This window comes from Epinephelus fuscoguttatus, linkage group LG3 (assembly GCF_011397635.1).
Source record: "Epinephelus fuscoguttatus linkage group LG3, E.fuscoguttatus.final_Chr_v1".
In the NCBI taxonomy this organism is placed as follows: Eukaryota; Metazoa; Chordata; class Actinopteri; order Perciformes; family Serranidae; genus Epinephelus; species Epinephelus fuscoguttatus.
In genome coordinates this window covers 455368-470579 of record NC_064754.1, presented here as the reverse complement: position 1 = coordinate 470579, position 15212 = coordinate 455368, and the positions used below count along the sequence as shown (strand labels likewise).

At 44.7% G+C, this 15212-nt stretch overlaps 1 protein-coding gene across 2 annotated transcripts in view; it reads left to right on the top strand.

The window, feature by feature from the left end:
• The window catches only part of capn8 (calpain 8), a 44004-nt gene that overhangs the window by 11234 nt on the left and 17558 nt on the right, over positions 1-15212 (top strand). For both annotated transcript variants that reach the window (XM_049571888.1, XM_049571887.1), the window contains 5 exons: positions 5424-5592; positions 5952-6035; positions 13745-13830; positions 13937-14011; positions 14492-14652. In XM_049571888.1, the coding sequence (XP_049427845.1) occupies positions 5424-5592; positions 5952-6035; positions 13745-13830; positions 13937-14011; positions 14492-14652 (575 nt within the window). The remainder of the gene's footprint in view (positions 1-5423; positions 5593-5951; positions 6036-13744; positions 13831-13936; positions 14012-14491; positions 14653-15212) is intronic.

Sequence of the window (15212 nt, the reverse complement as noted above, 5' to 3'; positions counted from 1 at the left end):
CCGGTAGGCACCTGCAGAGCTGCAGCAGGTGAAGAGTTGTCGACATGTCGTCCAAAAGAGCCTCAGGAGTATGTGCGGGGCCGGGAGGTCGGATGCTCCCAGAGAGGGGAGAGGGAGAAATATAGCTAAATAAGATGAAAATAGAAAAGAATGTCTCTGTATTTTATTTCTGTTTTCAGTGTTTAATTAAGGTGGGAGAGGCGGAGGGCTGAGGGAGATCGGACGCCTCCAGAGAGGGGAGAGGGAGAAATATAACAAAATAAGATTAAATAGGAAAAACCTGTCTCCCTCCTTTATTTTATTTTCAGTGTTTAATCAAGGGTGGGGGATTGAGGTGGTGGAAGTTACTTTCTTTTGATGAGTAATTGATGGCTATTTGTGACTCAGATTTGTTTATTTATTTATTTATTTCAGTTTGAAGTTATTTTTATTTAATATTTATTTATTTATTTATTTTAATTTTTTATTTTATTTGACTCATACAGCCAAACTACTGTATCTACAGTACATTTGTTATTGCCAGTAAAGGTTGTCAAGTTAAATGGCAAGTTGTTGTACGGTCATTTTGTATCTATGATACATTTGGGATGGGGGCCTCCAAATAAAATTTCGCTTCGGGCCCCAGTTTGGTCAGGGGCAGCCCTGAGTCTGTACAATCGTTGTGCAGTTAGCGCTATTGGTGCTAAGTGTAGTCGGATTAGATGGTTGTATGCCCCTACACCACGCCCTGAGATAACGTGGACGCCAGAGCTAACTAATGCCAGCTTGCATTCAGTAGCTGCCTGATTGCTACACAGCGGCAGTGCACTGGTGTGGTGAAGAAGACCAGTGCTTAAAGGGGCAGCAACAGAGAGACCTGAGCCGAGCAGTTGGCCAGTCTGCCGGAGAAGGTGGTGGTGTGCCACCACGGGAGGAGCAGTGACCTCCGATGGTAGGCGCCGATGGCTGTGGCCTAGCAGCTGGATCTTCAACTGGACAGCTGGGCAGCTTGTCACCACAGCAACTGCACGACCGGTCGCGATCCACCTAACGAAGTTCCTGGTCCGTGGCGGTGTAGGTGGGGCGTTCAAGGAGGATACAGCGTCCAGCGTATGGGTGCAGAGGACAGTAGCCCTGCAGCTGGTCACTGCAGCGACAGCTCTAAAGGTCGGTAAGGACGACGCAGCCGTGGCGGCCCTCCTCACCCTGCTGATCCTTCTTTCGGGGGTGATCCTGTCCCCATCATCCCTGCAGGTGGAATGTCACTTTGTGTACTCTAGAGAGGCGCTGCTTGCTCTGTGGGACAAAAGCCAAGCACCCCCGGACCACCTGCCAGAGTACACTAGAGCGAAGCCAGCGGCAAAATCACAGCGGAGAAAGAGGGTCAGGAGAGGGGGCATCAGACAGCGGCTCCACAGATGTGGTAACAGACCACCGCTGCCCTCAATTATATTAAGCAACGTAAGGTCGCTGCGCTGTAAAATGGACGAGCTCCGGGTAAACAGAAGATTTTGCCATCAACATAGAGAATCGAGCGTTATCGCACTGACAAAGACATGGCTCCGTCAGGACACCCCGGTGGAGCTGGAGGGCTTCTCCTGCGTCCCTGCGGACAGAAATGACTCATCAGGGAAATCAAGAGGTGGGGGGTTAATTGTCTATGTAAGTAATAACTGGTGCAAGCAATATACAGTAAGACAGAGTCCGTGCGGTCCTGATCTGGAGCTTCTATGTTTATCGATGCGTCCCTTTTACCTCCCTAGAGAGTTTTGTAATATTATTATGTGTTTAGCATACATCCCTCCTGGTGGTAATGCTGGTAGAGCTGCTAATCTTATATCCAAATGTGTTCACTCCCAACTCCAGCGTTCTCCGGGGGCCCCGGTTTTTGTACTCGGGGATATGAACCATTGTAAACCGGAGCCAGCACTACCGGGGTTTCAACAATACGTAAAGGGTGTCAGCAGAAACTCAAACACACTGGATAATTGCTTTGGAAACATAGTTGGTGCCTTCAGGTCATTTACCCTTCCTCCCATCGCTAACTCGGATCACTCAAGGGTGCATCTTATGCCCACTTATAAATCAGTGCTGAAGTCAACCAAGCCCTGACGTGATGCTGACGTGGACTGAGGACAGCATTGGAACACTGAGGAGCTGCTTCCTCAGCACTGACTGGAGCATGTTTCATAGTTTAGGTCTTGATGAGGCTACAACAACCACCACAGACTACATCAATTTCTGTGTGGACAATGGGGTTGAGAAAAAAGAGCTCTACATTTCCCCAACAGTAAAGTTCACATTAAGGAGATCAAAAAATGTATTAACAGGGAAAAGTTGGCTTTTAAAAACAAAGGGTCTCATTCATGAAACGTGAGCAGAAGGAATTTGTGTGTAAACTGTTCGCAGATGGAAATTTACGTGCATGTCCGCATTCATCAATATTTTAGTAGCTCTGATCTTTTCGTAGCTACTAACAAAATCTACTCCTGCTCCTGACCACTCGTAGTGCTTGTGTAAATGTAGTAAAGCACATAAATATTGCTCGTCACTATTGGAAATTACAATTTTAACTCGTATTGCGCTCTGTTATGTACACAATACACAGATGCCTTTGAAACACGTAATCTAAACATGACAAAATATTAAAAATATAACACATTTAGTTACATTAGTTGGCAATCAGCAGGTTTAAGATCCAGATTAGGTTCATGATTGTGAATTATCTCTGTAAATCGACTCAACGGATTACACGTTCTTTCTACATGTTGAATGATGATAATAAAAATATCCGTAAGGACAGCCGGATCACAGCCTCTTCGGCCTCGGTGCCTGGGTTCAGCAGGAGCAGCAGGAGCAGCAGGTGGTGGAGCCACGAAGGAGCACGCGCCATCTGAAAGAATTATTTGAGACAACACGTTTTGTTTTGTTTTGTGTGGCTTTTTGATCATTTGAATGAATAAATCTGATTTGAAAAATGTTTAATTTACGTTGTATTAAACAGAGCTTTAGGCTATTAAGATTCAATTCATTTGAAGACGATGCATACAAACTGTTAGGCTATATGTTATCGTATCATTTGTTAAAATAAATGTTAAATAGCTCTACATTCCGACAGCCATCACTGATTTAGAGTTTATCCATTACGCACAAAACATCTCTGGTTTCCCGTTCCCACTTCATTCAAAACCCCACAAATGAATCTAATGTTTGTTTGGTGACCGCTGTATTTTGTGTGTGTGCTTATGTGTTTCTTTGCCTCCAGTTTCATATCAAACCATTTACGCTTCACCTCTGACATGGTTCTTTGTGCTACGGAGACAACATTAACAGCATCTGTTACCTCCCTCCAGGCCTTCGCTTTGCCTGTCCCTGTCACACCACTACTAACTGAAGAAAATAAAATGTTTTTTCTTAAGTCCACTTCACCCAAAATTATTTCGATCTCCGCTTCGGAAAAATTCTTTTTTCTTTCTCTCTCTTTCTTTGTTTGCGCCATGACTGACAGGTCGACAGGATGCACCTACACCTCCTTATATGGTGGTCATTGGCTATTCATGGGCGGGGATTTATGCTAATTGCTGATTACCAGGAGTGCGCTGTCTCTTTACGATGGATTGGCATTCATGATCATACACACGTGTTTACAATCAAATCTGAGTTTCCCGCAGCGTTCCTGAATCTGGAGAAGGTTTTTAGTAAAATAGGCTTTTATGTGCAAATCTACACACAGATTTACTCACTTTTCATGAATGAGACCCAAAGATCGTGTCGGTGTGGCCGTCGTTCAAAAGGAGCTTAACCACTTGCTCAGGAAGGCAAGAGATAAACATCACTCTGACACTGAACAAAGCTTTAGAGCCATGGATAACAGGAGGTTATGGGACTGCATGAACATAACTAATATGACCCCATGTAAGAAACAGCGAGCAACCTTAGATGATTCAGGCAGGGCAAATGAACTAAACGACTTCTTCCTCAGGTTTGAGGATCAGGACTTCTCCTTGAAGGGGAGGGAGATTTCAGACACTATGAATCCTACAGGGAAATGTGACCTCTTAATTTCACCTCAGCAGGTGCAGAATGTCTTTAGCAAAGCTTGCAAAAGAAAATCAACAGGTCTCGACAGCCTGCCTGCCTTTTTGTTAAAAAGTTGTGCTGTGGAATTATCTGCTGCCTGATGTCCCATTTTACAACGGTCACTCAACAGTCACACGGTGCCAGGTCTGTGGAGAAAATCTGTCGTTGTTCCCGTCCCCAAGGTTTCATGTCCAGCTGTGAATAATGACTACAGACCTGTCTCATTAACATCTGTTGTGATGAGATGTTTTGAGAGGATCATTGTCAGTATGCTTAAATCTGAGGTTGTTGGTTGTGTAGATCCTCTACAGTTTGCCTACACACAGGGTCGTAGCACTGAGGATGCAGCTATTTCTGTCACTCACTTAATTAATAAGCATCGAGAGGACCCCAAAGCATATATGCTAGAGTGTTATTTGCAGATTTTAGTTCAGCTTTTAACACAGTCCAACCCTACCTGATCATTCAGAAGTTAATCAGCATGAAGGTGAATTCTTTTATCATTAAATGGTTTTATTCTTTCTTAACGAATACGACCCAACGAGTCACAGTGAACAGCTCCCTCTCAGCAGTGACACAGTGGAGCACAGGTGTGCCTCACTGTGCATTCACACCAAAAGCATCATGAGCGTCATAAGCGGCCGGCAGCCATTCATTTTCAATGTACGCTTGCTACAAAGGGCCTCGGGGGCGTCGGCTGCAGCGAGCGGCGCGATGCCAGCGACCAGAGCCTCAAGTAGAAGTTGAGAGAAGTGTACGAGCCGGTGAAATTCACCGTGGAGCTGCCGGGTTTGCAGGACTCTGTGGACCCAGACGGCCCGACGGCTCCCGGCCCTGTGTTTCCTCAGCAAATATGGCAATGCAGTACAGAGGAGGCTTCCAAAAGTGCGATTAATGAGCTCCCGCTTATTTACCACCAATTACATTTCTCAGTGGTCCTACGTGCCAACAGGAGGGTAAAATCATAATTATAAAGGACTCATAAAGATTATATATTGACTGTGTTTATTAGAGTTATTTTAATTGTGCAGTGAAAGTCATGGATAATACAAAGTGAAGACATAAATATATTTGTTCATCCTTGTAAAGTGAACAGCCCTGTCAGCCTAGATGGACACATCTGCAGCAGCTGGCCCCGCCCCTTTGGCCGCTGCAAGCGCCTGCTTTAACTTCTCTCAGTGTTTTAGCTACAACTTAAAGAGTGTTGACTGTGACTACCACACAAAAATATGAAAAGCTGTTCAGTTTAAATAAAACACCTGTTGACACCGATTCATTTGGATTCAGCTGGTTTGAGGTGTTCACATTATTTTGTCCATAGGTCAGCGTCACTCTTGAGCTCAAATGTGAAGTGTCTCCCGCAGGGTGAACAGCTCGTACGAGGCTCTGACCGGAGGTTCGAGTATCGAGGGTTTTGAGGATTTCACCGGAGGAATCTCAGAGAGCTACGACCTGAACAAAGCTCCGCCCTTCCTGTTTAACATCATGAGGAAGGCTCTGAAACTCGGCTCACTGCTCGGCTGCTCCATCAACGTAAAAACACTCACACACTCTAACACAGACGCATTTAAAAACTACTGGAGAATTACATGAGACTTCACATCCCTGTTTGACATAGCAGCTGTTGGCTAGAGTTAAAGGGACACTAAATCAGTGGTACCTGACAACATGTGTTCACAAACACGTCCCGCCCTGCCGTCTGCACATCAATGATTTTTACTTCATCACAGCTGAGCTCAGTGTCAGCTTATAGTTAAACATTTTAGCTCGTTTAGCTTATTAGCCTGTTAGCATTTTAGTTTGTTAACTCATTTACCTAATGAATGAGTGATGTGAGTATCTGAGATACAGACATGTAAACACATTTACTGCTGTGCTTCCATGTTTGTCAGATTTCCAGCTCATATGAGACAGAGGCCATCACCCGTCAGAAGCTGGTCAAAGGTCACGCCTACTCCATCACTGCTGCACGGCAGGTGAGGCATGCTGGGAAATAATAATAATATTGATGCATTTTCTTTATAGGCGCCTTTTAAAGCGTTCATGGACACCTGACAAGACAGTAATGTATTCATAGATCATAAAGTCAAAGAATTCAGTAATATACACTGAACAAAAATATAAACACAACACTTTTGTTTTTGCTCCCATTTTTCATGAGCTGAACTCAAAGATCTAAAACATTTTCTATACACACAAAAGACCATTGCTCTGAGGTGTAAGTGACGGGCGAAGACGATTAATATGTTGTAGATGAAGGTCTGCGGACTGAGTAACATTACTGATGTGGACCTCAAAGGACAATGAACTGTCCAGAGTGACACCCAGACTCTTAATCTGAGGGGAGGACAGACGTTGTGTCAGTGGTCACAGAGAAACTATGTGGTTTAGCCAGAGCAGATGTACTACCTACAGAGAGAACCTCAGTTTTATCACTGTTAAGTTTGACTGTGTAGTTCACAGGAAGAGGAACAGAAAGCTGCGGAATTTTACAGAAGCACCTGAACACACCAGGGGGCGTAATCGCAGAGCTTCCTCGTACACAGAGGTATTACTTTCCAAGACAGCTCTCAGATCTGAGACATTTCCTAAAGATCAAAGTTAATCATCAAACATCTTCAGAGAGCTCTGCAGGTGAAAAACTGTCAGGACAAGAGAGATGGTGAAAACACAAACAGTGGGGAGAAATATTCTCCAAACTCTGGATGACAGTGAGGATATTAAATAGATTAGATGTTTATGGTGGTGTCATCAGAGGTGAGCTCACATCTTCCACCTGACACAAAAAGACAGAACGTCAGACATGAACGTGAGCTGAGTCTGTCCCTGCCTTCCATCAGTAAACAATAGTCTCTTGTGCTTTCGGTTTGGGAGAGGACGTTGGCGCGTTTGGCTGCCGCTTCTGCTGGAAACTATCGTTTTGCTAGTTTTTTCTTACTTGCTTCTGGTGGTTCCTGGTGCTGCCTCGGTTCTGGACCATACCCTATTCTGGTCACTGCCTGTCGTGGCGTGGTTTTCCTGCTGAACGTCACGTAGCCTCCTCTATCGCTATCTTCCAACCGACCATGGTCCTCCGGTACACGTCCTCACAGCTCCTCCGGTTCAACCACCATACACTTCCCTCAACGGACATCACCACAACGTTCATACATTGCAGATGTAAACTGATCAGTTGATGAGTTCTTATTAGGATTTAATAGATTTATATTGTAATCACCACAAATTAATGTGACCTTTTGCTCGGTTGTTGCAAACAAACCCTCGAATATTTCTCTAAATGTATCAACACTGGAGCTGTGAGCTCTATAAACACAGCTGACAAGAATATTTTTCTGTCTTTCCATGTTGATTTCAACGGTAATGCATTCACACACATCATCAATAGCCTTAGTCATGCTCTCTACAATCTTATATTTTAAGTTTTTATCTATACAGATAGCCGTCCCTCCTCCTGCTTTATTTCTTCTGTTCATGAATTTAAAGTCATACCCATCCAGCTCAAAATCTACCCCTTCTCTGCGCTCAGCCAGGTTTCTGATATTGCAACTCCACTAAAAGGTGTTTTGAACTGACTTAAATAATCTGTAATGTTATGAAAGTTAGCATAAAGACTTCTACTGTTGAAGTGGATGATTGATATGCCATTGTCTAGTTTTATATCTGTTTTAAACTGATCTTCACGACAGTAACAGCAGTTATTGTTAACATTCTTAAAAAAGTTACTCTCAGGGTCAAAGTCTAAATCCTGATCCTGCATATAGGAAACTGAGAGACCCGATTTCTCCCTTCCACCCTTATTTCATCACTCACATATCTACACACACCCTAACCCAACACCATCCTCTGCAAGCAATTTTACAAATAATAATAATAATAATAATAAGCACATACTCCCAAAACAAAACAGGACAAACGAAGGAAAAAGTAAATAAATAGGTAAATGTCCATTCACAAAGTAACCAAATAATAAAGGGAAAAAATAAGTAACTGTCCACATGCAGGCTACCAGTCCCATTACTATGCATGCAAAGGAGAGAATTTCATGCATTGCTAAAAAAAAAGAGTCCCCTGCAGAAATCCATGTGATCCTAGACTGTTCCAACAATAAACATATAAGAGCATAAGAGATTCCTTCCCGCAATCCGATTAAAGTCAAACGTAAAGTGGACACTAATGAAAAAAAAAACAGTGAAGAGAGAAAATCAGACAGATTTTCTCTCATCTATAAGTCAGTAAGTTCCTCGCCAGATAACCCAACACAGAGCGCTCTGCTACCAAACACGGGGGGAACCAGACAACACACACAGTAATAGACATTATCTATACTGGTCCTGGAGTTCCCTTACCGTGATAACTTTGGCTTCTTCATAACAGACAAGAAACTGGACCTGCTCTGTCTCACTGAAACCTGGCACAAACCAATGGACTACATTGCTCTGAACCAGACCACACCAACTGGTTACTCTTACCTGGACAATCTCCGCCCAGATGGTCGGGGTTGGGGCACTGCTGTCATCTACCGTGATGGCCTCACCGTCTGCCCACTCTCCATCCCTGCTGCTTCATCCTTCGAACACCTGGCTTTCAGACTATCTGGTTCACAAACACTCACTGCTGCCATCCTTCCTCACTGACTTTACTGACTTCCTCACTCAGCTGTTCTTCATCTCACCATCCATTCTCCTCCTCGGTGACTTCAACATCCACACTGACTCCTTGAAAGCCAAATTCAAAACCGACTTTCTGGACATTTTAAACTGCTTCAACCTCACCCAGCATATGAATTCTCCCACCCACAGCCGTGGCCACACTCTGAACCTGGTTTGCTCAACCCCCTCCCTCACCATTCAAGATCTCTCCCTAACCGACCTCACAATCTCTGACCACCCGGCTGTCACTATGGTTGTTAACGTTCCCGTCCCCAACCTCAAACAAACTCGCACAATAACCTTCCGTACCTCAAATCTCTCTGTCCCACCACCCTCTCATCCATATCTGGCTCCATCACTCGCTCCTCCCTCCCCACAAATTCAACCCTTTCTGACCTTGTTGACTTCTACAATCAGACTCTCTCCACCTGCCTCAACAAGCTCGCCCCTCTCAAGGCAATAACTGCCTCCTTCACTCATTCCTCCCCATGGTTCACCCCAAAACTACATAATCTCAAAAAGCAACGACAACACTATAACGTCTCCACAAGAAAACCGGTCTCACTGTCCACACCCAAGCCCTCAAAGACCATGTCACACTGTACAAAACTGAGCTTAACAACGCCCGCTCCAGATTTTACTCTGAAATGATCCACTCCAACTGCTCAAAACCTCGCACCTTGTTCTCCACGTTCAACAAACTGACAAAACCTCAGGACAACATCACTGCCAATTTTACTACCAACAAATGCAATAACTTCCTGTCCTTCTTTCACTCAAAAATTGAAACAATACACCAACAACTCGTCTCCTCTTCGCCTGCTCACTCCTCTCCTGAACCAGATCTCAAACCACTACCCAGTTATATTCGTAAGTGCTAATATCGTAGGCAACTGGACTTGCTTGCGTTTCTTGAAGACGTTTCGCCTCTCATCCAAGAAGCTTCTTCAGCTCTAAATGATTGGTACGAAGTTGCAGGCTATAAACCCTGTGTGGGTGGGAACCCTTGCAGAGTCGTAGGGGTCACGTGAGCTCTTAGTTTCAGAGTCGTTAAGGTCACAATGTGAGTCGTTGACCCACCTAACCACCATGTGAGTTGTTAGGGTCAGGTGGGACCAGGGGTGAATGGCTGTGAAGTCGCCTGGGGAGGGATCCCAAGACTGCATTGTAGGTGTTTTTATTATTATTATTACCATTATTATTATTATGATTATTATTTTACACTGCCAGATTTTCGGTGAATGTCTTCAAGTTTCAGAACAGAATTGCATTCATTTTTTTTATGTAACACTGAAACAGAAAAGCAGTCGAGGTGATTGGCTGTCTTTACATGCTGGTATGAATTATGGGTGATCTGTCTGCACCTGGTGTGGACTCTAACTGGCTTTAGGCCCCTTACACTGTGGGTGAGAGAAGTCTCAGGAGGGTCCAGCTGCAGACCCTCAGTGTTTCCTTCACAGCCAATACAAAACCTGACAAACAACACGAGCCTGATGCAGCTGAAACGGACAGTTTAGGTTTGAGGTGTTTATCCACAGTCAGCGTGTTACCTATGGCAGGCGTCAGTGGAGAGTCAGACCCCAAGCTCAGTGATGTCCTGCTGTGGGCCGGGTCAGCAACAAAACTTGTTTCTGACACCTAAAAAAAAATCAAAATCAGTTTAAGTGTGCGATATACTGAGAGTATTTTTACTGCTTTACCTGAATGTCACTAACAGGGGGACACACCCATAGAGTGTATAAATAATGACTGTAGCCACTGTGACATCACCCAGTGGTTTCTGGACTCCTGTTTTTATCCCGGCCATCGCCATCTTGGATTTTAGGACCCAGCAGTGGCTACAATCAGCAGACAGCCTGTCAGTCAAAGAGACCCCACCCCTCCATTATGTGTAATCCTTAATAAAATGTAAGCAGCTGAGTTCTGTTAAAGTTCAGCTGTGATGAACGTTGAAATGATCTCCAGACTAAACAGGCTGGAAAACGCTGATTTCTACTTGTTAACATGGAGCTCTGTGGGGACGCACTCACTCTGGGAGACAGCCTCTAGTGGACATAGGCTGTCATTTTTAGAGACTCTCTTAACTGCACCCCCATAGCCACTGACGTCTTTTCCAGTTTCGAAGTGCTGATGTTTAAAACCAGTAACTCATGCCCAGTCCTGTGTGCTGTTGTGTATCGTTCCCCAAGGCTGGATGCCACCTTCCTCACTGAGTTCTCTGAGTTTTTATCCTCAGCTGTTGTATCGCATGATAAAATCTTAATCACTGGTGATTTTAATTTTCATGTGGACATTTTATCTAACACCAAAGCCACTTAATTTCTCCGTACCATGGAGTCTTTTAACTTCACGCAACTGGTATCAGGCCCAACCCATAACCATGGTCACACATTAGACTTAGTTTTTACACTCGGCCTGACCACTCCCTCTCTGGCTGTAGAAGAGTTGGGGATCTCAGATCACCGTTGCATTCAGTTCTCCACCATATTTCAGCCGGATCCTAAACCTCAATCATCTGCTTCATACTCCCGCACAATATCATCCTCCACAGTTAGACAGTTCACCGAGGCATTTCTATCATTTTCATCATCCTGGAACATTGAGGCTCCTCGGTCATCATCCCTGAACACAGATGAGTTGATCTACCGGTTTAACTCAACCTGTGCCAACATCCTGGACTCTATTGCCCCACTCAAACTCAGAAACCCCAAAAATAAAACTCAACCCTGGCTCAACGACAACACCCGTACTCTCAGACGATCATGCAGAAAAGCAGAGAGAAAATGGAAAAAAGACAGACTACAGATCTCTTTTGAAATACTCAGGACTCACTTATACAACTACCAGGAAGCAGTTAAGGCTGCAAGAACCAATTATTTCTCCACTTTAATCTCCAATAACTTCCATAATCCTAAGGTCCTATTCACCATCATAAACTCCGTCATCTCTCCTCCACCCAACACCAGCCTTGTTGTGTCCCCTGCCAATTGTGAAGAATTCTTAAACTTTTTTTATTAATAAAGTGGAAGCCATCAGGAGAAGCATTCAACTCCCCACCGAAAACCCAGCTGTTTCCCTGGTCTGTTCATCCAAACTGGACTGTTTCCAACCCGTCTCTCTATCCACCCTTTCACACATCATCACCAGCATGAAACCAGCAATCTGCCCTCTTGACACTATCCCCACTGCTCTCCTGAAGGATGTCTTTGAAGTCACTGGTCCAAGCATCCTCTCCATCATCAACAGCTTCATCATCACTGGCACCGTCCCAACCTGCTTCAAGCACGCAGTCTTTCAGCCACTTCTGAAGAAACCCAACACTGATCGCACACTACCCAGCAACTACAGACTTATCTCCAAACTACCATTTCTGTCAAAAGTTCTTGAAAAGGTCATCCTCAACCAGTTTCTGCCCTACCTACATCATAACAACATCCTGGAAAAGTTTCAATCTGGTTTCAAGCCTCACCACAGCACAGAATCCACTCTGTTAAAAGTCCACAACGACCTGCTCCTCTCCATCGACTCCGGTAACTGTGCCATCCTCATTCTCCTCCACCTCAGTGCAGCATTTGACACAATAGACCACAACATACTAATAGACCATCTCCACCATGGCTCTGGTATTAATGGCACTGCTCTGAACTGGTTCACATCCTACCTCAACAATAGAACCTTCTCCGTAAACATTGGCACACTCTCCTCTCCCCCAGCTACTCTCTCCTGCGGAGTCCCACAAGGTTCAATCCTAGGTCCCATTCTTTTCTCCATCTACATGCTTCCCCTCGGTCAAATCATTCAAAAATATGACATCTCTTTCCACTGTTATGCTGACGACACCCAGCTTTATCTTCCCCTCAAACCTAACGACCAGTCCAAACTCACCAATATCTTCAACTGCATTAATGAAATAAAGTCATGGATGGCAGCAAACTTCCTTCAACTCAATGACAGTAAATAGGAAATCATTCTCTTCAGCCCCTCTGACAACATCAACCTAATATCCAACAGTCTTGGCAACCTATCCACTTTCATCAAACCTCACGTCAAAAACCTTGGTTTCATTTTTGATTCACCACTCAAGTTTGATAAACAGGTCAATTCAGTAGTTAAAGCCGTTTTTTTTCCAACTCCGCACCATTTCAAAACTCAAGCCATTCCTCACATTCAAGGACCTAGAAAAAGTCATCCACGCCTTCATTTCCACCCGCCTGGATTACTGCAATTCACTGTACACCGGAATCAATCAATCATCTCTCTCCCGCTTACAAATGGTACAAAATGCTGCAGCCAGACTTCTAACAGGAACCCGTAAGAGAGACCACATCACCCCATCCTGGCCTCTCTCCACTGGCTACCTGTTCAATTCAGAATTGATTTTAAACTGCTTCTGTTTGTATATAAATCCCTGAATGGTCTGGCCCCCACCTACCTCACAGAACTTTTAACCCCCTATGCTACCTCCAGATCCCTCAGGTCGGCTGACCTGGGGCTCCTAGCAGTATGGCGCTCCAATTTTAAACACAGGGGTGACCGTGCCTTTGAGGTCGCAGCCCCCAGACTCTGGAACAGTATCCCCCCTTCTAACAGATTTGCCCCTTCCATTGACTCGTTTAAATCTAGGCTCAAAACATATCTCTTCTCTAAAGCATTTGTATCCCCCTGACATGATATTTTAATCTCCCACTCTGTGCTTATTTGTGCCTTGATATATGTATTTATGTATGTGCTGCTATGGCTCTGTTTTTTGTGTTATTGTGTTTCTTCTGTATTTTTTCATTTTTATTTTTATATGTTCAGCACTTTGGTCAACGTGAGTTGTTTTTTAAATGTGCTTTATAAATAAACTTGACTTGACTTGACTTGACTTGACATTAGAGGAACTGCAGGTCTTGTCTCCACGTTTCAGCCCCGTAGGTTGACTCTGAAACATACCTCATACCTGCAGACTCTGAGGAGGAGCAGGTGTGAGGTCTGGACCAACAGGGGGCGTCGTGGACTCGTTCTGTCCCTGAATGATGCTCTTTGTTCTTAAGGTTCATCACTATGGTTCTGTGGTGGAGCTGCTGAGGATCAGGAACCCCTGGGGTCAGGTGGAGTGGACCGGAGCCTGGAGTGACAAGTCAGTCTGTCTGTCCGTCCATCCGTCATTAGTCTGATTCCCTCTGTGTGTTTCTGCTGCTCCTGAATGAGGCGTTCAGGGACCCTCTGATGTTTGTGTTTGTCAGTTCGAAGGAGTGGGACGGAGTTGAGCCGGAGGAGAAGCAGCAGCTGGACCACTCTGCCGACGATGGAGAGTTCTGGTGAGTTTTAAAGACACAGAAAAAATCATTCTCAAATAAATCTGATCTTTAGCTTCTGATTAACTTTGACTTTAGTTCAAACATCAAAGTCAGACAGAATCAGGAAAACTTTTACTCTGATACTTGAAGTAGATTCATCTGATAAGACTTCTTTATTTAAGTTTGAATGCAGGACTTCAACTTGTGATGGAGTATTTTTACATTGTTGTGGTGATACTTGTACTTCAGTGAAGGATCTAAATACTGATCTGTATAAAGCCAATAACTGATGAGTTCTCAGATCTGAAATCTGAAGTGATTGTCATGATAATAAGGTAAAGACAGGGAACAGGTGAGGTCACCTGGTGGCCAGAGGACGTCACTGAAGGGGACACAGAAACATACTGTGACACATTCAGGGTTTCATTGCTGTTTCTGTTCGTCAAAAAACTCCAAACCTTTAGATTTCCTTCTTCTTCTTTCTCTCTCTGCCGGCTGCAGGATGTCCTACACTGATTTCCTGCGTCAGTTTTCCCGCCTCGACATCTGTAACCTGACACCGGACACGCTGACCAGCACTGACGTCGGACGCTGGAACTATGCTGAGTTTGAGGGCATGTGGAGAGTCGGCTCCACCGCTGGAGGCTGCAGGAACTACGCGGGTACAGCTCAGTATTAGTGCCATCATCCTCACCCCCAAATTCCACCAGATGCATGTTGGTTGCGTCTGCGCTCAGGAACGGCAGCGGAGCCGATCCGTTTCAGTTCTAGTCAATGTGTGTGTTTCCACCAGCTGCGGCTGTGCTGCGTTCCGGCTCCAAAACAGCTCCGGAGCCCTCCACAACAGATATGCAGGACTTCTATTTTTGCCGGACGCCGGAGCACAACGCAGCAATTCAGCACAGAGCAGCTCGTGCGGGGCAGGAAGTCGTGCACAGAAACACAATAAAACATCTGGTCATTTTCAAAATAAAATACAAAGTGATCACGGCGGATCATATTTCCCTGCACTACACCTTGAAAACTACATAATGGGCGGAGGCAGGCCTGAAGTCAGCAGGTCAGAGGTTTTCAGACGTCATTTCACCCCGTTGACACCATGGACGAGGAGATGTTAATCATGGAGGTGCACCCAGATGTCTTCCTACTACTCCTCTGGTTTTGTGGTTCTGTTCATAGAAAATACATCTTGTTATATCGCGCGATTATGCATGAATTTGCG